The sequence below is a fragment of the Bos indicus genome, chromosome 18, assembly GCF_029378745.1.
Source record: "Bos indicus isolate NIAB-ARS_2022 breed Sahiwal x Tharparkar chromosome 18, NIAB-ARS_B.indTharparkar_mat_pri_1.0, whole genome shotgun sequence".
Taxonomy (NCBI): Eukaryota; Metazoa; Chordata; class Mammalia; order Artiodactyla; family Bovidae; genus Bos; species Bos indicus.
In genome coordinates, this window is record NC_091777.1 from 63,370,283 (window position 1) to 63,396,232 (window position 25,950).

Here is a 25,950-nt window from a genome sequence, read left to right on the forward strand (position 1 = left end):
TGGAGAAGACAGCAGGGGCCAGGGGGACCCTGGGGGCTGAATTCTTTTACTGTGTGATTGAATATGAGATGTAAGAGTGGAGGTGTTGAGTGTGACCTTCAGCGATGCCCTTAGAGAAGTGGTGAACCAAGGGGTGGACAAGCGAGGAGGCCTGGAGAGTTTTGCAAAGTACACTCTGCTCCCACAAGAAAGCACAACTCTTCCTCTTGGGCCCAGAGGGTAGGCTTTATTTCTCCCAGTGACAGGCCAATGTCTGTAAAAAGCAAATTGTGTCTCTGTCTCCTTGAGGGGAAACATGTGAGTCATTTCTGTCTCTTCAAAGCATCCTTTGATGCTGCATGTTGCTCTCCTCTTCAACCAACAAAGACTCCAGGGTCAGACAAGAATGGACCTTGTCAGAGCTCCTGATCAAGGACAGATGCATATATTAATACATATGATATACTTCTATGAAGCAAAATTTAAGAAAGACAGGAAATAGCCTGCTAAAGTCATCAACTGCCTCAGGAAGTGGTATTGCAACCACTGAAATCTATTGATCTATCTATGTGTCTGTCTACATATCATCATGGAGAATGAAATGCCAACCACTCCAGTATTCTTGCTTGGAGAATCCCATGGACAGAGGACCCTATAAGGTTTCAGTCCAAAGGGTCACAAAGAGTTGGATATGACTGAGCAACTAAGCACATGTATCGTCTATCTATCCAGTTTCACAGAGTTATAATTGACATAGAGCCGTGTGGTATCCAAGGTAATGACCTGACTTACATATATTATGAAATGAATGCACGTTCAGATATATCACACAGCAGTGTGGTATATGCTCTCTCACAGCAGCAACACAGAAGCCCCAGCATGTCTTCACTTCTAGCGATCCTGACATTTCTCTTGGTAAAACAGTTCTTGGGTGATTTAGTTCTAAGCCAGGGGAAAGATCACATGCACAACCTCAGGGAGCAACTAAGGCTCCATGGAGCTTGATTTTCATCCCATTTGCCAGCTCAGTTCATGCTGGGGTCCTCATGGTGTTATGCTCTTCAGCCCTCCTCTTGGTTGAGCCAAGCCATATTGTGCCAACAGTTGATAATTTAAAAGGCATAAGATTCTCAAATCATTTGCTTCAGTGAAAAGAAGCAAAAAAGAAAAAAATGTACAAGTATTGATAGATTAGCACAACACATGCAAAGCCTCCCTGGGGCAAGTGTTGTCTCTGCAGCCTTTCAGTGATCTGGAGTGGAATGTCCAGTAAAATTCTCTGTGATGACTGGACTTTTTAAACATCTGCTCTGAACAACACCATAGCACCTGGGCACATGACGCTACTGAGCACTTGAAATGTGGTGGATGTGAGTGAGGAACTGAATGCTTTACTTCATATACATGTAGAGTCATTGTACAGCGTGGCTGGGTAACTACTTTATTGGCCACTGTGGATCCAGACTGAAGGAGATTTTGTTATCATGTTTCTACCCCTGGAACCCAACACCCTCAGGGCACACAGCTGGGAAAGGTTGAGGGGGCTTCCCCAATGGCTCAGTGATAACGAATCTGCCTGCCAACGCAAGAGACATGAGAGACATGGGTTCAATCCCTGGGTCAAGAAGATCCCCTCGAGAAGGTAATGGCAACCCACTCCAGTATCCTTGCCTAGAGAATCCCATGGACAGAGGAGTCTAACGAGCTACACATCATCCATGGCTTTGCAAAGAGTCAGATATGACTGAATTGCCTTAGCACGTACACACACAGCCTCACATGGCTAGTGCCACCACACTGGATATCTCAAACAGAATATACTTCATCTTTTTAAAGGCCATCTAGCATTGATTTTATTATTCTTCATGGAAAGCATTTTATTTTAAATATAACACTGCACATGTCAATCTTAAACTTCCAATCTATCGCTCCCCCAACCCTTCCCGTCTGTAACTCTAAGATTGTTCTCTAAGTCTACAAGTCTGTTTCTGTCTTGTAAATTTGTTCATCCTTGTAAAATATTACTGAATAGACATTTTATTTTTTGGTTTTGTTTTTTTTCCACTGAATAATTTGAAGAATCAACTGGCAATTTTTTTATGCTTTATTGGAACTTTAGAAAAAGTAGGATGATCATAGTAACCTACCAGATGTGTGATTGATTATACCTTCTCCCCAAATGGTGAGATAGATAAAATGTAGTCCTAGAATAGCCAGGAGATTACTAAGAGGTTGTGGGATTTTTGAAGACGATCCTATAATTCTTGGACTGCACTGTTACCTCAAAGTTGCTGGGCTGCTTTGGAGGAGTAGGAGTTTCCACGGAGGAACCCCTTAAAAAAGAGATCTAAGTCCTCAATTTGTAACACTCTATGTGCTCACAGCCTGGGGCCAGGTCAGGGCTCAGCATGGTCTTGGTTTACATTGAATTATTCATCGATAATGGGCTCAGTGAAGGGATGCATGTGGCTCAGGGGAGTGGGAGTGAACAGTCTCTTGGAGACGGTCCTGTGGTTCAGGTGGGCGTATATCACGTCTTCTGCTGCAGGATCCTGAGAGGAAGGAGGTGTGAATGATGGACTGAGGCGTGATCTTCGAAGGCTGGGGCATTGGGCATTGGAAGGGCTTAGGCTATGGCAAGGGTTTGGCCTGGGAGGATTCACCTCGCTGTTTACTGTTCGGTCTTCATTGGGCTCTCCTTCCATGATGGCAACATCTGCGAATGGAAGAGAGTCAAGGCTCTTCAGGGTGGAGGCAGTTATTCCAGACCTCCGTATCTTTGATGGGGATATCAAAGCCAGAAAAAGGCAGGGGTATACCCCAGGTGTAGAGACTGTCTACTACACACACACACACACACACACACACACACACACATACACACAAACAACCATATACAAGCCCAGCCATTCACGGACTGTCTCATGAACCTGTGCAAACCCATGGGCCCATCCTGTGTCTTCTGTTATGGACCATCCTTTTCTGTGTAACAGCAGATTCCCAAGATCATGTAGGGAATAAGAACAGATGGCTGTGGTTGAAGAGAAGAACAGGGCTTGGAATGTCCCTGGTGGCCCGGGGATTAAGACCCCCACCCCCCATCCAGTGCAGGGGCCACAGGCTCTATCCCTGGTGGGAGAACTATGATCCCACCTGCCTTGAAGCAACTAAGCCCCACGTGCTGCACCTGCTGAGCCCACAAGCTCTGCAGCCTTGAACGGCACCCCAGCTCCACAATGAGGATCCCCCATGCTGCAGCCAAGACCTGATGCAGCCAAGAATAAATCAACACATATTTTCATAAAAAGAACAGGGTTCCATGGGTCTCTGGAAGATGTTCCATCTGGGATCTCAACACCAGAAATCAGTTTTTAACCTACAGGAAGTGAAAACTCCATTCTCTCCTATGAGTCCACCTCCCACTGGGTCAGATGATGCTGAGCTCGCCACCTTCAGACTTACGATTTTGGGTAGAAAACCAGTGACAGACAAGAGCAGCGAGGATGATGCTGGTAGAGGTGAAGGCTATGACAAGCCCAAGGAAAATGTACCACGTGCTGGAGTGTTTTTGAGGAAGCAGTGCTTCTACCAACAAGCAAAAGGAAGAAAATCTGGTTATTTGTTGAGTAGTCTGTGTGCCTACACACTGGATTTATTGTATCCTTGTGTCAAACTGTCAGCATCTGTCAACCTGATCAGTTATGGTCTCCACTTCCCAGGAGGTACCAAAACATCCAAGAGAGATGCTAGCAGTGGATAAAGTAAAGAGGCTGTGCAAGACCAGCTGAGGTCTGAATCAAGGTCTCCTGGGCATCAAAGCAATTATTGTCTGCTGCCCCGTATGACAAGGCATGGCATTTTTGCATGAATGGAGACCATGTTAATGCACAATACATTTCCCCTCCATCCACATAGACCTGGAATGGAATCCTCAAGAAGACATGACACTTATATATCTGAATTGTGGAATGTTTAGTTCATAAAACACTAACAGAGGAATAACACATATTTAAGGTGCTCCCTAAAATTCTCCCCTTGTCCTCCCACATCCATCTCCAAAGATCCTGGTGGAGGGAAGGTAAGCATCTCCCTTAAGCATGGGATCAGGTCACTCTGACCCACTTGTCCAGTTTAGAAATTACCAGTCACAGAGCATGAGAAGCTCAATGCCCCCTGTGGGTCTCCCGCAGACCATGGTCTCAAATGCTAACTTAACAGGGATGTTGAGGAGCCCAAAGTCACAGAGCTGGGAGGTGGCAGAGCCAACACTCACACAGGAACCCTCTGTCTTCTCAGAAATTTGCTGAGATAGGAGACCGTCTTGCTTACCTTCTGTGGTATGTGGATCCATGGTTGATTGGCAAGTACTTGTAGTGGATCCTAGGAGAAAAAAGACAGGGGTGAATAAGTAACCTTCCTCATACTGACTGAATGAGGAATATTCTTTCTGGAAGGTTGACCTCCTGGCTGTCCTTGACTCTGTCATCCCTCAGAGCACTACTGATGGGATGAGGGGAGACCTCTGGCTCCTCCCCGTGAATGCGTTGAGTAGACCCTCCATCCTGGAGATGTGATGGTGGAAGGATGTGGGATGGATATGTCTGGTGGTGAAAGACAGCTGTAAGCTAGAGACATTCTCTCTGCTCCAGGAATGAATGTCTATGCTCCTTAATTGGGAAATCACCTGTATGTCAGAGCTGCTTCTGGGAAAAGACTAAGAGCAAGGAGCCAATGCAATCTCTGATCTTCCCAAATCAGCCCAGCCTCTCCTCCTCCTGGGTCTACCCTGACCTTTTTCTTTATTGCCTGGATAGACAGGATTCTGATGTGGAGCATCCATACTGGAGGTGGAAGAGGATTGAGATCCCATCTACCATCTCTCTTCCTCTCTGGTTCTCATTGCCTCCATTTCTCCAGAAGCCCTAACGTTCCCCTGACACCAGCACAGAGCCCTAGAGATAGAGCTCAGTGATAGAGTAAGATGTTATGGAAAAACCCAAATGGACTTCTTGGCCAACGCAATGTGATTTAGTGCATCGTGAAGCATGGGAATCTTCTTGGGGTTCTGGAAACAAGAACATTGGAGTGGGTTGCCATTTCCTCCTGTAGGGGACTACATGTTGTTCAAACTCTTCACTATGACCCGTCAGTCTTGGTGGCCCCGCATGACATGGCTGATAGCTTCGTTGAGTTATGCAAGCCCCTTCACCAGGACAAGGCTGTGGTACATGAAGTGGAGATAGTGAAGGACAGAGGAGTCTGTTGTGCTGCAGTCCAGGGGGTCGCTAAGAATTGGACACAGCTTAGCGACAGCAAGCTGGAACAGCAACAAGAAAGCATGGGCCAGGAAGAGGTTCTTCACCTGTGACAGACAGGAACAGTGGGTCGCTGGAGTCTGACCACAAGTAGGGAGAGTGAGTGAAGGAGCCGTAGCACCTGTAGACACCGCTGTGGGCTGGGGTCCCAGGACCAAGACGGAACTCTGCCTGGAGTGCTCCATGGGGGCTCCACCCTCCAGCAAGTGGGCACCCAAGGTTCTGCCCCTCTCTGAGCAGATGGAACTGGTCAAAGGCACTTTTGGAGCTGCAGACCAAGGTCACATTCTCTTCTGACCTCACCACGGGGCCCCCCTGGGCTGAGAGTGAGGGTTTCTTGTACAGACCTGGAAGGAGGAGACCTTGATCTTAGAGCACAAAGTAACTCTAGTCCTAAGTATAGGACTAAAGCCGGAAGTGTGCAACAAGAGAAGCACTGCAGTGAGAAGGCCGCCCACTGGCAGGAGAGAAAGACCCACAGTAACAGATACCCAGTACAGGGAAAAATTCAAACATAACTTTAAATATGGGTGTTGTTTAAAATCCTTTTTAAAAAAAATAAATAATTTTTAAAATGGAGTGTCATTTAATATCCTTTTTTAATGATCTGTTTCCAGAACTGAGATTTTTAAAATTTTTTTTTAATATAAATTCATTTATTTTAATTGGAGGCTAATTACTTTACAATATTGTATTGGTTTTGCCATACATTAACATGAATCCGCCATAGGTGTACACGTGTTCCCCATCCTGAGCCTCCCTCCCACCTCCCTCCCCATACCATCCCTCTGGTCATCCCAGTGCACCAGACCTGTATCCTATATCATGTATCATGAGCATCCTGTATCCATGCATTGAACATGGACTGGCGATTCATTTCTTATATGATATTATACATGTTTCAATGCCATTCTCCCAAATCATCCCACCCTCGCCCTCTCCCACAGAGTCCAAAAGACTGTCTATACATCTGTGTCTCTTTTGCTGTCTCACATACAGGGTTATTGTTACCATCTTTCTAAATTCCATAGATATGCATTAGTATACTGTATTGGTGTTTTTCTTTCTGGCTTACTTCACTCTGTATAATAGGCTCCAGTTTCATCCACCTCATTAGAACTGATTCAATTGTATTCTTTTTAATGGCTGAGTAATACTCCATTGTGTATATGTACCACAGCTTTCTTATCCATTCATCTGCTGATGGACATCTAGGTTGCTTCCATGTCCTGGCTATTATAAACAGTGCTGTGATGAACACTGTGGCACACGTGTCTCTTTCAATTCTGGTTTCCTCGGTGTGTATGCCCAGCAGTGGGATTGCTGGGTCATAAGGCAGTTCTATTTCCAGTTTTTTAAGGAATCTCCACACTGTTCTCACTAAAGTCAGGAACAAGACAAGGGTGCCCACTTTCAACACTACTATTCAACATAGTTTTGGAAGTTTTGGCCACAGCAATCAGAGCAGAAAGAGAAATAAAAGAATGCAAATTGGAAAAGAAGAAGTAAAACTCACTGTTTGCAGATGACATGATCCTCTACATAGAAAACCCTAAAGACTCCACCAGCAAATTTCTAGAGCCAATCAAGAAATATAATAAAGTTTAAGGATATAATATCAACACCCAGAAATCCTTTCCATTCCTATACAATAATAATGAGAAAATAGAAAGAGAAGTTAAGGAAACAATTCCATTCACCATTGCAATGAAAAGAATAAAATACTTAGGAATATATCTACCTAAAGAAACAAAAGACCTATATACAGAAAACTATAAAACACTGGTGAAAGAAATCAAAGAGGGCACAAATAGATGGAGAAATATACTGTGGTCATGGATTGGAAGAATCAATATAGTGAAAATGAGTATACTACCCAAAGCAATCTATATATTCAATGCAATTCTATCGAGCTATCAAGGGTATTTTTCACAGAGCTAGAACAAATAATTTCACAATTTGTATGGAAATACAAAAAACCTCGAATAGTCAAAGCAATCATGAGAAAGAAGAATGGAACTGGAGGAATCACCCTGCCTGACTTCAGGATCTACTACAAAGCCACAGTCATCAAGACAGTATGGTACTGGCACAAAGATAGAAATATAGATCAGTGGAACAAAATAGAAAGCCCAGAGATAAATCCACACTCCTATGCACACCTTATCTTTTTTTTTTTTAATACAAGTATATAGTTTGCAATTAATACAAGTTACAGAACGCAAAAGTCTTATTAAATTGTAAATTTTCTATGGCTATAACAAAAGGATTTGGGACACAGGCCTGTATAAAATATGACTGACTGTAGCGAAAGAAATAGGTACTATGACGACTGGTCCTTATGAAATGTCCGGTCCAAGTTCCAAGTTCTTCTGTGCTCTGATGCTCGCAGCAAGTTTCCAAGTGGCCCATTGTTCAGGCCCACTCTGTTTATTGGGGACGATCTTAGGAGGAGGTGGGGCTAATCCACGGTCAAGCCACTCAAGAAGTCGTTTGTAATAGTAATGTTCCATCATAGTGTCAGTGACCTTCCATATCACACACAGTGTTGTTAATATCATCTGAGCAGTCAGATAACCACATACCATGGGGTCCCCAATCAACAATAGTATGATTAGCCACAAACATTGATTTTCTTGATTTGGTTTGACATTTGTCCCAAGGAATGGGAGTATAAGTAAAGTTTTTATAATTAAACCCTTTGCATAAAGTTCTTTGTTCTTTCCCTAACTCTTTCCCTAAAGTTTCAATAGTATAAACATGGTTTACAGACAAAGAAAGGGCAGTAAATAATCCAAGCAGTGTCTGAAAGTCTTCTTTTGGAGGCAGGACGAAAGCCCAAATTTGTCGGCTGACGTTTATGCACAATTTTGCTGGGCCCATGCACAAGGGAAGGACTTCATAGCCTAGAGAAATATTAATTAGTTTTCTTTCCTTCCCAGGGTGTGAAGGCCCTTTCATGTACTAGGGAGAAAGCATATGTATAGAGTCATTAGTTGAAATGATTGGTCATCTCTCCGTCCATTTGACCACCTGTAATAGAGGGGGGTTGGGTGTTAGTCCGAGCTTGAGCAGGGGGAGGTACAGGCCAAAAGACTGAGCATTGCCAGGAGAATGTATTCAGGACTCGGAGGCAACCCCTGTTGAGAGACCAAATTTTCAGCTTGATTAGTAGGGCTTTTATTTGTCTCCAAGTGAGGAGATCATCGGGGTGCACACCTTATCTTTGACAAGGGAGGCAAGAATATACAATGGAGAAAAGACAATCTCTTTAACAAGTGGTGCTGGGAAAACTGGTCAATCACTTGTAAAAGAATGAAACTAGAGCACTTTCTAACACCATACACAAAAATAAACTCAAAATGAATTAAAGATCTAAACGTAAGACCAGAAACTATAAAACTCCTAGAGGAGAACATAGGCAAAACACTCTTCGACATAAATCACAGCAGGATCCTCTATGACCCACCTTTCAGAATATTGGAAATAAAAGCAAAAATAAACAAATGGGACCTAATTAAAATTAAAAGCTTCTGCACAACAAAGGAAACTATAAGCTAGGTGAAAAGACAGCCTTCAGAATGGGAGAAAATAATAGCAAATGAAGCAACTGACAAAGAATTAATCTCAAAAACAGACAAGAAGCTCCTGCAGCTCAATTCCAGAAAAATAAAGGACCCAATCAAAAAGTGGGCCAAAGAACAAAATAGACATTTCTCCAAAGAAGACATACAGATGGCTAACAAACACATGAAAAGATGCTCAACATCACTCATTATCAGAGAAATGCAAATCAAAACCACAATGGGGAACCATTTCATACAGTCAGAATGGCTGCTGCTGGGGAGCCAGAGTGAGGAACTCCGCCCATGGCAAAGGTCATGAGGAAGGAGGCTTGGCATAAGCAAAGGCGGGATCGAGCCTGAGGAGTCCCCCTGGAAATTCTCGAGCATCTACCCCCAGAACCAGAGTCTGCCTACTTTACTACCTTGTGCTCTCACCTACACCTCTGACTTTACGAGGGGCTGTCCCCCACCATCTCTTTTGGAGAAGGAGTTAACTTAGAGGTCCAGTTAATAATAATTCCTGGGCATGATAGGAGTGTTTCAACCTACAAACTCCTCTGAAGGTTCTCTAGCCTGCCTGACAGGCTTGTCCGGCCATATGTGATTGTTCACAGCCTCCCAACCGTGATAGGCATGAGATGCTTTAAACCTTCTAAAAACAGGTTTTTAGAGAAGTTAGAAAACTATTAGTATAAGTATAGTGGGCTGATTAGAAATTGTATTGGTGAAGGGTTTTTCATTTGTTGAGCCAATGTTTGCTGCTAAGTCTCCACATCCCCTGCCCTTATACACATTAATGAATATATAGAAGAAATAAGTATTAACCTTTGATATTAATCACGTTAGACCTTAGGCTAAGCAAATTCTTTCCTTAATTATAACCCACTACACCCTCACCCTATAGGAATGTAATTTTATCTGGTACCTTCGGAAGGTGGCGTCTGTTTTAAAAATAATCACCCCTGGAGAAATAAGTGTTCTGGTTGACTGGCCGCTGTCACAAGGAGAGGGTCATAAATCGTCAGCAGGCCCCCTGGCCAGAAGATGATGTAACACCCCTAAGACCTCTGTATACATTTGTATGAGGCACCTGACTTTAATAAAAATCAGGACAGTTTACCCCGTGTGACTTTTGTATAACATCTCAGTGTATAAAAACAGACCCTGGAAAAATAAAAAATGGGATCAGTTCCTCGAAAGACTGGTCTCCCCATGTCGTTCTTTCTCTCACCTTCTGGCTGAATCCCCATCTGGAACGTGGAGGCTCGTCAAGCCTACTAATTATGCCTGGGCTTCTAAGATCTGACCGGGGAGGCCTTAGTGTCTCCTCTCCTTCAGGAGAATGGAAGGACGCCTGCGGCCTATGTAGGTGACATAAATTCCTTATTTTGGGATTTTATTAGCTTTCCACGTAAACCAAGTTATTCAGCCTCTTTTCTCCACTGAATTTTCTCACTGAGCTATCCCTATTTAACCACTCTTTATATCTTTAATAAACGCTTAATTGACCTATTGTTTCCTGATCTCTGAAGCCGTCTCCCCTTCGAATTTCCCTGGGTCCACCGGGGCTGGACCCCGGCAAGGCTGCTATCCCAAAGTCTACAAGCAATAAATGCTGGAGAGGGTGTGGAGAAAAGGGAAACCTCTTATACTGTTGGTGGGAATGCAAACTAGTAATATCCTTTTTTTAAAAAAGAATATATGTATATGAATAGCTGAATCATTCTGTTCTACAACAGGAATTAACAACATCTTAAATCAACTAAACTTCAACAAAAATAAGTAAGAAAAAATAGATTTAAAAAATCAGCCAGAATGGGCTGTTCTTGAAAAACAACCTACTAACTACAGCTGGGACCATCAGAAAACATAGTATTGACCCAGAAGCAGACATTATGGAGTGGAAATTGCCAGAACCTCACAGGGTCTTTGACCACCTCATTCTTAAGGGAGTGTTCAGTGCTGTCCTGCACGATCCCAGGGGCTGGACATGACTCCTTAGTGGGAGGGTTGGGGGGACCCCCCCCCTCTTTGTGCAGAAGGATGCAATAAACCACAAGGCTGAGCAACTTCAGGGTGTCAACCTCCATCTCGATCACCCAGGGGCCAGACTGCAAGGGTGTCTGGTACCACAGTGTGCTGCTGACAGAGCAAGGGAGCTCTGACATGAAAGCAGGAAACCAACCCCTTAACCAACCATCATTGGCTGCCTGAGTGGGGAATTGCCCGGGTCCCTGCTCTGGTACATTTTTCTCCGTTGGTCGTTCTTTCACATTCTTGCTCCTTCACTCTATCACCAGCTGTGTCTTCTCCTTAGCACATGGCAGGGACTCTGTTCTCTTTACCCTTCTGCTTTCACACCTCCTCTCTCTCTGGTTTGTTCCCTCTCCCGAGTGTGAGTGTCTCTGCATGCCTGTCATTCTCTCCCAGGACTGATGCTGGACTAGACACCAGACCTTCTGTGACACAGAGAGCAGAAGGGACTGGTCTGGCCACACTCACCTGTGATGATGATGTCCACAGGGTCGCTGGGAGCTGACCACTCATAGGGGGAGTGTCTGAGAGAGCCGTAGCATCTGTAGGTGCCTGCACTCACCAAAGTCACGGGGCCAATGACCAAGTCAGCTGGGGCATGCCCACGAGTGAGCATCTCTCCATGTCTCTGGAAATGTCCTGTGCTGTTTTCTTGGTGAAGGATAAATTTGTCCAACAGCTGTGAATGACAGCATAGGGTCACATTCTCTCCTGCACGCATGAGGGGGCTGATGTGGGCTGAGATGGAGGGTTTTGTGAACACACCTAGGAGCAAAGAGCTTGTGAGCTTCAGTGAGTCACCCCACCTCAGCGTTTCCCCTGACATCTGAAGGTGTGAAAAATGTCCCTGTGAACCATCAAAGTCAATTACCCTTCCTGTGTGTTTTGTTGCATTTTCTTTAGCCTTGTTCTCAGGTTCTGGCTCATGCTTTTCTGTTTCTCTTTGCTCAAGACCTCCAGCCTCTTTTATATTTATTGTAAACTGTTTAGCTGTTGGAGCTGCTCTCAGCTTCATGCATGCATACTCAGACACTTCAGTCCTGTCCAACTCTCTGCAACCCCATGAACCATAGCCTGCCAGGCTCCTCTGTCCATAGGATTCTCCAGGCGAGAATACTGGACTGGGTTGCCATGCTCTCAGCTTCATCCTGTCCCTAATATGTGTGGTGGGGAGCTGGGTGGTTCTGACGATGCATTCTCTGTCTCTGTTCACACTCATCTAGAATGTGGGTGATGACTGGCAGGAGATTGGAAAGGAGGTGGAGAAAAAAGGGAACATTTCCCCATCTGTGACCCCACTTCATGCCTCTGGAGACATTCCTGGGACTCCTCCCTGGGGCTCCAGCTCCTTCATATGGGATTACAGCTCCCTACTGGGTGGCAGGTGCTGGATCAGGGTCGTTCCCCATCCTCCCTGGTGGCAGGCAGTAGCAGCATCCTGTCTAACTAATGCCTAGGGAGACTCCTCCTTTCTTTGCTGGAGCACCCCATCTATTCAACACCCTGAGTTTAAACTCTCAGAGTGGGTTCTCTTTCCTGGTTCATTCCTGGCTGGAAATCCTGAGTAAATCTTGGACCACATAAGGAACTTGGACCTAGGATGTGATTGCCTGCATAGATGGCTGTTCCAGGCTGGGCTGGACCCCTCCTACCTGTGACCACAATCTGCAGGGGGTCACTGCTTCTGGAAAACACAGGGAGAGACCTGGACAATCCGGAATATGTGTAGGACCCTGCATGTTCTCTGGTCACCGGGCCAAGGGTGAAGGTGTTGAAATGATGTCCCTGGAGCTCGGGCAAACTTGTCCCATCTGTTTTGAACAGTCTGAATCTCTTAAGTGGAGAACGGAAGTGACACTGAAGAGTCACAGTCTGTCCTAAGGGAACCATGGGGCTTGGCCAGGCTGACAAAGAGAGGTTGTCATATTCACCTAGGAGAGAAGGAGGCACAGGTTTTGAGAGGAAAACAGGAATGGTCCCCTCTCCCCACTGGTCTTGTTAGAGTGCTTCCCCTTCAATTCTTCTAAGGCACCAACCCTAAAATGCATCACTCTGATATTCAAGGACACCTGGGGCTTGGGGACAGACAGAGACACAGTCAACCCAGGACAGACATCACGGAGATTCTAAGAATATGTTTCTCAGCAGTGATTCTTATCAGAAGAATAACTCCTTGGGTTGACAAAATGTTTTTGTTGTTGTTGTTGTTGTTTTTGTTTGTTTTGTTTTGTTGATAAAATGTTGAAAACTCACTCAGAACACAAAACACTGGGGATTCCTGGGTGGTCCGGTCATTAGGACTCAGCACTTTCTCTGCTAAGGGCCCAGGTTGAGTCCCTAATCATGGAACTGAGATCCTGCACGCTGTGTGATGCAGGCAAAAGAAAACACCACAAAAAACCTGACACATGGAAAAGAAATGAGAGTGCTTCCCTGTTGGATTTTCTGTAGCTCAAACGGTAAAGAAATTTCCTGCAAGGCAGGAGAGCAGGTTCAGTCCCCAGGTAGGGAAGATCCCCTGAAGAAGCAAATGGCAACCCCGTCCAGTATTCTTGCCTGGAGAATCCCATGGACAGAGGAGCCTGGTGAGCTACAGTCCGTGGGGTCGCAAAGAGTCGGACACGACTGAGTGACTAACAGTGACACAGGTAACAAGTGATAGAGCCACTTGACTGAAAAGAAGGAAATAAAGCTTGAACGTGGCTCCTTTGTTAGCTAACCTACATCAAATGTGTGACAAGGTCCAGGTGGCCCTGCCTGATGAGCAGATCCTTCCCTGGGGTCAGGTCTAGAGGGCGGTCCTGCAGATCCTGTTGTTAAGGGCCAGTTGGAGATGCCAGGAGCCAGCTTGTAGGGGAGGTTCTGTGGGGTGGAGCCTCTTGCTCCCCTCTCATGATAGAAATGGCACCCAGTGGGCCTAGCTCCCAGCTCCCAGACTTCACAATGTGCCTTCAGGTCCAGAGTCCAGAGGTGGGCTAACCTCTGGGGAGAGTGAAGATGAGTATCAAGGCCAATAGGAAGACCTGGGATCCACAGGGCACACGGCTCTCACTGCATCGACAGGGGACTCACCCCAGCCCCCAGTGTCATCTGCATCAGCCCCAACTACTCTGCTCAATAGAGAAATAAGGGATGGGGAGGACCCACCCACAGCTGCCCAGATCCTGAGACTGACACAGAACCCTAGAAGAAAACCACATCAGAGATGGCTTGTCCTGATGGACCCCACACTCCTTGCACCTCCATGCAGGGAACCTGGTCAGTGATGCAAGGATCCCCCGATTTCCACCATAACCCTCTCCAACCGTGTCTTTCTGGATTCACTGAGACTCAGGAGGCTGAGGAGTGTGGGGCACATGGCTCGGCTTCTGTGAGACAGGAGGCAGAACTGAGCAGAAGGTGGGCGGTGTTGGTACATTTCGCCTGGCTCATGTCACATGGAAGATGACCAGCCTCTTCTCATGCCAGGGATGGAAGTCTGACTTGAGCCGCATCACGGAGCACACCTCATGATCCAAACATCACTTTTTGTTTCCCTAAAGACTGTTAACCTAAGAAGATTCAAACAGATCTTACCGCCTTTAGGAAGTAGAAATGGTGATTCAGTGTATACCATGCAGGATGCTTTTCCCAAGCTCTTGATAAATCTCATTAACCTTAACTCTTTGCAGAAGAGAAATCACATGTTCCCTCCTCGTATGTCAGGCTCTGTGCAGGTTGCCAATTAAAAACTCATTAATAGAGACTTTTATTCTGCATTCTTATGAGAGGACCAGACTTGCAAATTATGGTTCTCTGAAAATATTTAAAAATTCTACATCGTAATATGTGTGTTTAAGAAACTAACTGTGTTAATTTCAGGTGTACAACAAAGTGACTCAGTTATACATGTACATACATCTATTGCTTTTCAAGTTCTTTTCCCACTTAGGGAGTTACAGAATATTAAGTAGAATTCTCTGTTTTATACAGTAGGTTCTTGTGGTCATGCATTTTAAATATAGCCGTGTGTATATGTAAGTCCCAAACTTCCAATCTAACCTCCTCCTGACACTATCTCCCTTGGTAACATTAAGTTCATTCTTTGTGAGTCTGTGTTGTAAATAAGTTCATGTTTTTAGATGTCACAAATAAATGATATCATGTGATATTTGTCTTTCTCTGACTCTTCTTCATCTGAAATTATTTCGTGACTGTGAGTGGAAACTTTGCACACACAACACTCTCTCTATCTCTCTTTCTTCCTCCCTTTCCAATCCAAGGACCACACATGTGCACAAAGATAATGTGTGTAAAGATGACTGTGGTGTTTTTTTGGGAGGGCGATTTGTTCTGCCTGAAAAGGTGGACAACCTTGCTTACTAGATACTCATGAACACAAAATATGTCAAGTAGAGACTTCCAAGCTCCAGAATGCTTGAGTGAGGGGTGTGTCCACAGCAATCAACTCCAAACTGGGGCAAAATTGCCCAGCTGTTTCAGGACTCCAAGGGCAGACATACATCCAGTTCAGCTGTTGTTCATAGACAGGAAAGAACCTCAGTAAGGGCAGCGATTCCACACAATTTTACTGGGGGTGGGGGTTGTTAAGATTAGTGATGCTCCCTAAGTAATAAATCTGGTCTCCTCTTGATCATTATGTATGTAATGGAGTAACAGTACAGTCAACTTTCTTAAAATTTCCTCTTATTTACTTAATATCATGTTTCAGAATTGATCTGTATTCTTTGTCATTTCAGTTTGTGCATTTTTACTGCCATGTAATGTTTCATTGCAGATATAGATACCACAAATTTTAAAAAATTAAAAAAAATTATTGAAGTATAGTTCATTTCTGCTGTACAGCAAATTGATTCAGCTTGACATATATATTTTTTCCATTGTGATTTATGGCAAGATACTGAATAAAATTCCCTGTGTCATACTGTAGACCTCATTCTTTATCCATTCTATGTATAAATAGATTTCATCTGCTAATCCCAAGATCACAGTTCTTCCCTCCTTGGCGACCACAAGCCTATTCTCTATGAGTTTGTTCCTGTTTCATTGATATGTTCCTTTTAGATTCCACACATGGGTGATATCACAGAAAATTGTCTTTCTCTTTCTGTCTACTTCACTTAATATGTTAATCTCCAGGTTCACCCATGCTGCTGCAAATGGTATGATTTCATTTTTTTAATGTCTGAGTGGTATTCCATTCTCTGTGTGTATAAGCATATACATCTTCTTTATCCATTCATCTGTTGATGGACAATTAGGCTGTTCCCATGTCTTGGATATTGTAAGTTTTGTTGCTATAGACATAGGGGTGTATGAATCTTTTCAAGGTATAGTTTTTTTTTCTTCCAGATATATGCTAGGGACTGGAATTGTTGGATCATATGGAAACTGTTTTTACTTTTTTTGAGGAACTTCCATACTGTTTTCTACAGTGGCTGCACCAGTTTCCACTCCTCCAACAGTGTAAGAGGGATTCCCTCTTCTCCACACTCTGTCCAGCATGTTATTCATCAACTGTCTAATGATGGCCATTCTGATCGGTGTGAGGTGGTGCCTCCTTGCAGTGTCGATTTGCCTTTCTCTGCTAATGAGCAATGCTGAGCATCTTTTCATATGCCTGTTGGCCATCTGCGTATCTTCTTTTAAACCACAGATATCAATTGTGAGAGTGACGTCTATGGATTTTGTCTAAAATGAATGACGTCTCTGCTAATGTCTCATGAACGTGCTCTGAGTCCAACCTCACGTTGTTTGTCAAGGGACAGAGTGATGAGGTCCTCAGGAAAGGAATAGTGACTTTATTTGGAAAGCCAGCAGACCAAGGAGATTGTGAACTTGTGCCCCAAAGAATCATATTACCTGACTTAGATGGGCTTTTTGGGGAGTGAGAGGGATGTTCCAACAGTGTTTACTAAATGTAAAATAACCCTAGCCCATGGGGAAGAAAATTCCAGAAAAGAGAACAATACCGATTAAACACCCATGTGTGAACTCACACTTTCACACTTATACACACACACACACACACACATACACACACACTAAAAGAGGAGGAGGTGTTGCTGGTTGTTGCAGTGTTTTAACTAACTAGTTAATGGCTGTGCTGGGTCTTTGTCACTGTGCACAGGCTTTCTCTAGTTGTGGGAAGAGGGGCTGCTCTTTGCTGTGTGCAGGGTCTCTTTTCGCTGCGGTTTCTCTTGTTGTGGAGCGCCCATTCTAGGCACATGAGCTTGAGGCCCACAGGCTTAACAGCCCTGAGGCATGTGGAATCTTCTCGGTCTTGGGATCGGGCCTGTGTCCCCCACATGGGCAGGCAGATTTCCAAGCACTGGACCACCAGGGAAGCCCTGTTGCAAGCTTTTTTTCCCCCTAATTTATTTATGTTTAATTAAGGGCAATTACAATACTGTGATGGTTTCTGCCATGCATCAACACGGATCAGCCATAGCTATACTTACGTCCCCTCCACTGTGGAAATCTTTTAATACTGGAATCCTTTGTTCTTGAAGCTGTCCATGCAGGTCTGGTCATAATGTCCCTTTAAGCCCCTAACAAGACAAAAGGTTCTGTCCGTTCTGTCACTTTTTATCTCTATATGAATGGGAAAGTGTTACACCTTTTAAGTTCAGAGCCTTGAGAATAGTCTGACTCTTTGTGATCCCATGGGCTGTGACCTGCCAGGCTCCTCTGTCCATGGGGGTTCTCCAGGCAAGAATGCTGGGGTGGGTTGCTATTTCCATTTTCAGGAGATCTTCCCAACCAAGGGATTGAGTCAGGTTTCCTGTATTGCAGGCAGATTCTTTATCATCTGTGTCACTAGGAAAGCCCACCAGTAAAATAATGGGATTCAATATTTCCTCCCACAGTTAACATTGCCATTGTTTTCCATTTACTTTTATCATGGACATGGTGGGATTTTGGCATCATGCTTTCACTCTCAGTGTAGCATAACACTGATGTGGAATATACCATAAATTTAAAAATAGAAGTATGAATACAATGCTAGATTTCTAATTAAAAAAAAAAGATATGCAACAAGCAAAAAAGATTTACTGTATAGCGTGGAGAACTATAGTCAATATCTTGTAATCACCTAAAATGGAAAATAATCTGAAAAATAATGTATGGTGCTTGTATAACTGAAAATCACATTGCTGTGCAACTGAAACATTGTAAGTCAACTATACTTCAATAAAATATGTGTATGATGAGATTAAAAAATGGAACCAGTAAATAAATAAATTTTAAAACAAGATGAAAGAAAATGAAGTCACTCAGCCGTGTCTGACTCTATGCAACCCTATGGACTGTAGGCTGGCAGCTCCAATGTTCTTGCATGCAAGAACACTGGAATGCACTGCCATTTCCTTCTCCAAATAATGCAGGCCAACTGCAGCATACTCCCTGATGGTCTGTGTACTCACTCTCACATTCCAATTCTGCAAACAGTGTATTCACATGGGCACCCTGAGCTGCCCAAAAGAGTCTCAGCCCAGATGGTGGGTTTGTGGAAGGTCCCTGGAAGGAAGTCAGAGGCTGAGTCCCAGGACTTCCCCACCCCTCACTCCCCAGCTCAGCTCATGAGCCCTTCCAGGTTTCACCAGCATCACTCTAGAATCCCAGTGCCCTGCCTTGCCCCCACCAAGTTCCTGGGAATCAAGTGAGAGGACTCACCTGCAGGGTTCGGGGTCCTCTGGCCCAGACTCAGCCCTCAAGTGAAAGATTTGCTGCTGAAAGCTTGGGCTAATTCTCTCCCCATCAGGATCCCTGGCCCCTCACGCTGTCTGAACCCTGAGGTTCCCATGAACTGGGGGCAGGGTGGGTGTCCCGTGCCCTCCTGTGGTGCCCTCCCTGCTCTGTACAACTGGCCGAGGAGGAAAAGCTCAGAGAAGATGGAAGACATGTCTGCAGCTCTGAGTGCCCAGCTGCCCCCCTCCCTGCTCTGTACAGATGAGGAGACCACGGGGCCCTAGAGGACAAACAGGATGTGGTCCCTGGGGGGCTGCTGCTGCCCCTCAGGACTCCCACGGCCATAGACTCACAACAGGGTGTGGCCCCTCTCTGGACCCAGTGCCGATATGTCTCCAGACAGGGCTCAGGAGGCATCTCACCCAGACATGAGGTCTCAGCTCTTTCTCTTTCTGCCTGGTCTAACCCCCTGCTCCAGAGGTTGGGACCCAGGTTCTCATTCTGAATCAGCCCTGGACAGTTTGGCTCCAAATAGGACTCAGAACTTTATTTTCCCTGTCCCCTCCAGAAATGGAATTTACCTCTCATCTTGGGTCATTTCATAAATTATTGCAGAGCACCTACTATGTACCAGGCATTGGTGCCACACAGCAGAAATACACCCATGACCTAGGTTAACCCATCTTCTGTAGTTGGTTGAAGAACTTAGATTCTGCAGAATACAGGCATCAAATGCTAACATTCAATTATTTTTTTAAAAGAAGATATATAAGAATAACTGGGGTGCATGTCTACACTGTGAACATTCAGAAAAAGGAAGATTATGATATCTGGTCCCTGCACCTAAAGGCCAAAAACAAATAAGGATAATTAGGGGAAAAAAATGGAAACAGTGATAGTAGCAACACAGGAGACCCAGAATGTCTTCACTTTAAGCAATCTTGACATTTCTTGGTAAAAGAGTTCTTGGGTGGTTTAGTTCTAAGCCAGGAGAGACTTCACACACACAGAGCTCAATGAGCAACTAAGGCTCCATGGAGCTTGATTTTCACCCCATTGGCCAGCTCAGTTCACACCGGGATCCTCATGGTGTTATCCTCTTCAGGCCCCCGCTTGGTTTAGCCAAGCCACATTGTGCCAACAGTTGATAACTTAAAAGGCACAAGATTCTCAAATCCTTGGCTTTGGTGAAAAGAAGCAAAAAAGACAAAACATGCAAATATTGATGGATTAACATAACATGTGCAAAGCCTCCCTGGGGCAACTGTTCTCTCTGTAGCCCTCAGTGATCTGGAGTGGAATGTCCAGTAGAATTCTTTCTGATTATGGGAATTTTAAAACATCTGCTCTGTCCAGCACCATGGCACCTGGCCACATGATGCTCCTGAGCACTTGAAATGTGGTGGGTGTGACTAAAGAACTTAATGGTTTACTTCATATACACGTAGAGTCATTGTCTGTACCACGTGGCTGGGTAAGTACTTTATCGGCCAGTGCGGATCCAGACTGAGGGGGATCTTGTTGTCTTGTTTCTACCCCTGGAACCCCAGCATCCTCAGTGCACACAGCTGGGAAAAAGTTGAGGGGCCTTCCCCGATGGCTCAGTGGTAAAGAATCCTCCTGCCAATGCAAGAGACATGAGAGACGTAGGTTCGATCCCTGGGTCAAGAAGGTCCCCTAGAGAAGGGAATGGCAACCCACTCCAGGATTCTTACTGGGAGAATCCCATGCACAGAGGAGCCTAGCGAGCTACACAACGTCATGGGTTCGCAAAGAGTCGGACATGACTGATCAACTTAGCATGAAGACACACACAGCCTCCTGTGGCAAGTGGCACCACACTGGATATCTCAAACAGAATATACTTCATCTTTTATTTGGACAACTTGCATTGCTTTTGTTATTGTTTCATGGAAAGCATTTTGTTTTAAATATAGCAGTCTGCACATGTCAATCTTAAACTTCCAGTCTATCTCTCCCCCTCATCCTTCCCCTCTGTAACTCTGTTTGTTCTGTAAGTCTACAAATCTGTTTCTGTCTTGTAAACAAGTTTATTTTTGTAAACTATTACTGAACACAGGTTTTTTTTAATTGGCTTTCTTTTATTTTAAACTGAATAATTTGAAGACTCAACTTCTAAATTTTTATGCTTTACTGGAATTTTCAAAAAAGTAGGATAATTATGGTAACCTACCCTGTATGTGCAATTGATTAGAATAAATTCTCCCAAAAGGTTAGATAGTTAAAATAGAGTATTAGAAAGGCCAGGAATTACTAAGAGGTGGTGGGATTTTTGAAGTCGATCCTATAATTCTTGGACTCCACTCTTAACTTCAGAGCTGCTGGGCTGCTTTGGAGGATGAGAAGGAGTGCCCTTTAAAAAGAGGGCACATCCTTTAAAAAGAGATGTAGCTCTTCAATTTATAACACTCTGTGTGCTGAAAGGATGGGGCCAGGTCAGGGTCAGCATGGTCTTGGTTTACATCGAATTCCTCATAGATACTGGTCTTGGCGAAGAGGTGCAAGAGGCCCAGGGGAGTGGGAGTGAACACTGTCTGAGAGAGGGTCTTGTGATCCAAGTGGGTGAATATCACATCCTCTGCTTATGGGTCCTGAAGGAAGGAGATGTGAATGATGGAATGAAATGTGATCTTCGAAGGCTGGGGCATTGGGCATTGGAGGGGCTCGGGCTATGGCAAGGGTTTAGTCTGGGAGGACTCACCTCACCATTCACTGTTCTGTCTTCTTTGGGCTCTCCTTCCATGATGGCAACATATGAGAATGGAAGAGAGTCAAGACTCTTGGGATGGGGGTGATTCTTGTAGACCTCTATATCTTTGTCGGGACATCAAAGCCAAAAAAAGCAGGGGTGTGCCCCAGGTTGCTGAGTCTGTCTACTCCACTAAATTAAAAAAAAAAAAAAAAAAGTCAACATCCCATATACAAGCCCAGCCACTGACGGACTCTCTCAGGAATCTGTGGAAACCCACGGAGCCCATCCTACATCTCCTGTTATGGACCATTCTCTAATGTGTATCAGCAGATTCCCAAGATCATAGAGTGGAGAAGAACAGATTGCTGTGGTTGGAGGGAAGAACAGGCCTTAGAATGTCCCTGGTGGCCCAGGGATTAAGGGTCAACCTTCCAGTGCAGAGAGTGTGCATTCTATCCTGGGTGTGAGAACTGAGATCCCACATGCCTTGAAGCAACTATCCTCAATGCTGCAACTGCTGAGCCCGCGAGCTCTGGAGCCTTGAACGGCACCCCAGCACAGCAGTGAGGATCCCTCATGCTGCAGCTGAGACCTGATGCAGCTAAGAATAAATTAACACATATTTTCATAAAAAGAACAGGGTTCCATAGTTCTCTGGAAGATATTCATTCAGGGTTTACAACAATGGAAATCAGTTTTTAACCTACAGGAAGTGAAACGCCATTCTCTGCTATGAGCCCACCTCCCCCTGTGTCAGATTACGCTGTGCTTCCCTCCTTCACACTTATGATTTTGCGTAGAACACCAGTGACAGTTTGGCTCTTCATACTTACTTTATGGGTAACCAGTGACAGACAAGAACAGTGAGGAAGATGCTGGTATAGATGAAGGCTACGGAGAGCCTAAGGAGAAGGTGCAGCTGGCTGGAGTGGCCTTGAGGAAGCTGTGATTCTGCCCACAAGCCAACGGAAGAAGGTCTGGTTATTCATTGCATACACCCTGCCCCTACACACAGGAGTTATTGTATCCTTGTGTCAAAGTGTGTCAGCAGCTCTCAACCTGATCATTATGGTCTCCACCTCCCAGGAGGTACCAAAGCATCCAGGAGAGATGTTAGCAGTGGATGAACTAAGGAGGCCATGCAAGACCAGCAGCAGTCTGAAACCAGGTCCCCCTGGTTCCCATGCAGTTTTTCTCTGCTGCCCCATATGACAAGGCATGGTGATTTTGCATGAATGGGGACTGCTTTAATCCTGCATATATTTCCCCCTCCATCCACATATACCTGGAATGGAATCCTCAAGAAGACACGACACTTCTATTTCTGAACTGTGAAATGTTTAGTTCATAAAATACTAACGAGGAATAGCACATATTGAAGGTGCTCCCTAAAACTCTCCCCTTGTCCCCCCCCCATCCTTCCCCAAAGATACTGGTGGAGGGAGGGTAAGCATCTCCCTTAAGCATGGGGTCAAGTCACTCTGTGTCACTCTGTTCAATTTAGAAATTCCCAGTCCCAGAGAATGAGAAACTCAATACCCCCTCTGGTTCTCATACGGACTATGATCTCAAATGCTGACATGACAGGGACGTTGTGGAGCCCAAAGTCACAGAAATGGGAGGTAGTAGAACCAACACTCACACAGGGACCCTTTTCTTCTCAGAAATTTGCTGAGCAGGAAACCGTCTTGCTTACCTTCAGTGGTGTGTGGATCCATGGTTGATGGGCATGTCCTTGTAGTGGATCCTAGGGGAAAAAAGCCAGAAGGGGTGAACAGTAACCTTCCTCGCCTCCCCCCCCCATAGGAGGCCTCTTGTTTCTGGAAGGTTGGCCTCCTGCCTGTCCTTGACTCTGTCATCTCTCAGAGCACTGATGGGGGAAAGGAGATCTGGCCCCTCCTCGGCAATGCATTGAGTAGACCTTCCATCCCAGAGAAGAGATGGTGGAAGGAGGCGTGAAGGATATGCCTGGTGATGAAAGACAGCTATAAGCAAGAGACATCCTCTCTGCACCAGGAATGAGTATCTATGCTCCTTAATTGGAAAATCACCTGTATGTCATAGGTGCTATTGGGAAATATTAAGAGCAAGGGGCCAATGCAATCTTCATCCTCCCAAATGAGCCCACCCACTCCTCCTCCTGGGTCCACCCGGAACCTTTTCTTTATTTGCCTGGATAGACAGGACTCTGATGTGGAGCATCCATACAGGAGGTGCAAGAGGGTTGAGATGCCATCTACCATCTCTCTTCCTCTCTGGTTCTCATCGCCTCCATTTCTCCAGAAGCCCTAAGGTCCCCTGATGCCAGCATGGATCCCTTGAGGTAGAGCTCAGTGATACAGTAAGATGTTGTGGGAAAAGTCAAACTGCCTTTTGGGCCACCACAATGTGATTTAGTGTATTGTAAAGCATGGGACTCTTCATGGGGTTCTGGAGGCAAGAATACTGCACAACAAAACTGACCACATTTTGTCAGAACTCTTCACTATGACCCGTCAGGCTTGGGTGGCCCTGCTCGACATGGCTCATAGCTTCATTGAGTTGCACAAGCCCCTTCACCATGACAAAGTTGCGATCCATGAGGGGAAAAAGTGAAGGACAGAGAAGTTTGTCGTGCAGGACAGAGGAGTCTGTTGTGCTGCAGTCAATGGGGTCACAAAGAGTGAGACACATCTTAGCGACTGAACAGGAACAACAAAGCATGGGCCAGGAAGAGGTTCCTCACCTGTGACAGACAGGAATAGTTGGTCGCTGAAGTCTGACCACGAGTAGGGAGAGCGAGTGAAGGAGCCGTAGCACCTGTAGACCCCGCTGTGTGCTGGGGTCCCAGGACCCAGAGGGAACTCTGCCTGGAGTGCTCCATGGGAGCCCCACCCTCCAGCGAGCAGTCGCCCAAGTTCGTCCCACTCCCTGAGCAGATGAAACTGGTTAAAGGCGCTTTCAGAGCTGCAGACCAAGGTCACATTCTCCCCTGACCTCACCACCGGCCCCTCTGGGCTGAGAGAGAGGGTTTTTTGGACAGACCTAGAAGAAGGAGAGGCACTTTCGTGAGACAGTCTCTTCCTGAATCCCACGTCCTTCACCCCTGAACTGAGAATTCACACCCTTGGTTCTTCTCAACTGTCTCTCTCTCTCTTGCTCTCACTCTGTAATTCTCCCCTATCTCTCTCCTACTTTCTCTCTCTAGGTCTCTGAAATTGCCTCCCTCCTAATAGTTTTCCTTCTTGTATATTTTTTTTTTTTTAACTCTCTCTACTTCTCCTTGGATTGGTTGATTTGATCTGTCTTCTTTGATTCTGAGGTGCTCATTCTCTATCTCGTCTCTATCTTTCAGCATTATTCATCTATCTATTCTACTATCTGTTTATATCTCCATCCACCGTTCTATCTACCCATCTTATTATCTATCTATATATCCATCCATCGTTCCACCATCTATCTACCTTTCTATGTATGTATCTATCTACCTATTTTATCATCTATGTATATGTTCATCCATCATTTTACCTATCTATCTATCATCTATTTCCACTTTCATGACTTCCTCTGCTTCTCTGTCTCTCTGGGTCTCTTTTGTTATCCCTATTATCCACCCCACATCACCATCTTTCTCAATCTTTACACCCATCCACCCTTACAAGTCTCTTATTTTTAGGGCTTCTCTGTCCCATCCTTTTTTTTTTTTTTTAATTTTATTTTATTTTTAAACTTTACAATATTGTATTAGTTTTGCCAAATATCGAAATGAATCCACCACAGGTATACCTTTGTTCCCCATCCTGAACCCTCCTCCCTCCTCCCTCCCCATACCCTCCCTCTGGGTCGTCCCAGTGCACCAGCCCCAAGCATCCAGTATCGTGCATCGAACCTGGACTGGCGACTCATTTTATACATGATATTATACATGTTTCACTGCTATCCTCCCAAATCTCCCCACCCTCTCCCTCTCCCACAGAGTCCATAAGACTGATCTACACATCAGTGTCTCTTTTGCTGTCTCGTACACAGGGTTATTGTTAGCATCTTTCTAAATTCCATATATATGCGTTAGTATACTGTATTGGTGTTTTTCTTTCTGGCTTACTTCACTCTGTATAATAGGTTCCAGTTTCATCCATCTCATTAGAACTGATTCAAATGTATTCTTTTTAATGGCTGAGTAATACTCCATTGTGTATATGTACCACAGCTTTCTTATCCATTCATCTGCTGATGGGTATCTAGGTTGCTTCCATTGCCTGGCTATTATAAACAGTGCTGCGATGAACATTGGGGTACACGTGTCTCTTTCCTTTCTAGTTTCCTCAGTGTGTATGCCCAGCAGTGGGATTGCTGGATCATAAGGCATTTCTATTTCTAGTTTTTTAGAGAATCTCCACACTGTTCTCCATAGTGGCTTTACTAGTTTGCATTCCCACCAACAGTGTAAGAGAGTTCCCTTTTCTTCACACCATCTCCAGTATTTATTGCTTGTAGACTTATGGATCGCAGCCATTCTGACTGGCGTGAAATGGTACCTCATAGTGGTTTTGATTTGCATTTCTCTGATAATGAGTGATGTTGAGCATCTTTTCATGTGTTTGTTAGCCATCTGTATGTCTTCTAAATTGAAAGCATTTCCTCTAAAGTCAGGAACAAGACAAGGGTGCCC

The 25,950-nt window shown here is 44.9% G+C and overlaps 1 protein-coding gene and 1 pseudogene across 1 annotated transcript; both read right to left on the reverse strand.

Moving 5' to 3' along the window:
• Positions 1-200: 200 nt before the first annotated feature.
• LOC139176999 (putative killer cell immunoglobulin-like receptor like protein KIR3DP1) lies at positions 201-21,350 on the reverse strand. The gene is made up of 8 exons (XM_070770262.1): positions 21,314-21,350; positions 12,547-12,825; positions 11,363-11,659; positions 5,342-5,662; positions 4,309-4,359; positions 3,442-3,564; positions 2,643-2,695; positions 201-2,531 (listed from the first exon to the last, which is right to left on the reverse strand). Exons 1-8 carry the CDS (start codon positions 21,348-21,350, stop codon positions 2,409-2,411), a joined length of 1,284 nt encoding a protein of 427 aa, XP_070626363.1. The 3' UTR covers positions 201-2,408.
• Positions 20,001-24,927, reverse strand: LOC139177000 (killer cell immunoglobulin-like receptor 2DS1; annotated as a pseudogene).
• Positions 24,928-25,950: the final 1,023 nt, after the last annotated feature.

What these genes read in the sequence shown, in the direction of transcription:
- LOC139176999 (XM_070770262.1), bottom strand. Translation starts at nt 21,350, where the DNA reads ATGGAAGGAGAGCCCAAAGAAGACAGAACAGTGAATG. An exon ending in AGAAGACAGAACAGTGAATG is followed by an intron (nt 12,826 to 21,313) that starts GTGAGGTGAGTC and finishes CTTCTCTCCTAG; the next exon opens with GTGAATATGACAACCTCTCT. An exon ending in CCTGCAGATTGTGGTCACAG is followed by an intron (nt 11,660 to 12,546) that starts GTAGGAGGGGTC and finishes CTTTGCTCCTAG; the next exon opens with GTGTGTTCACAAAACCCTCC.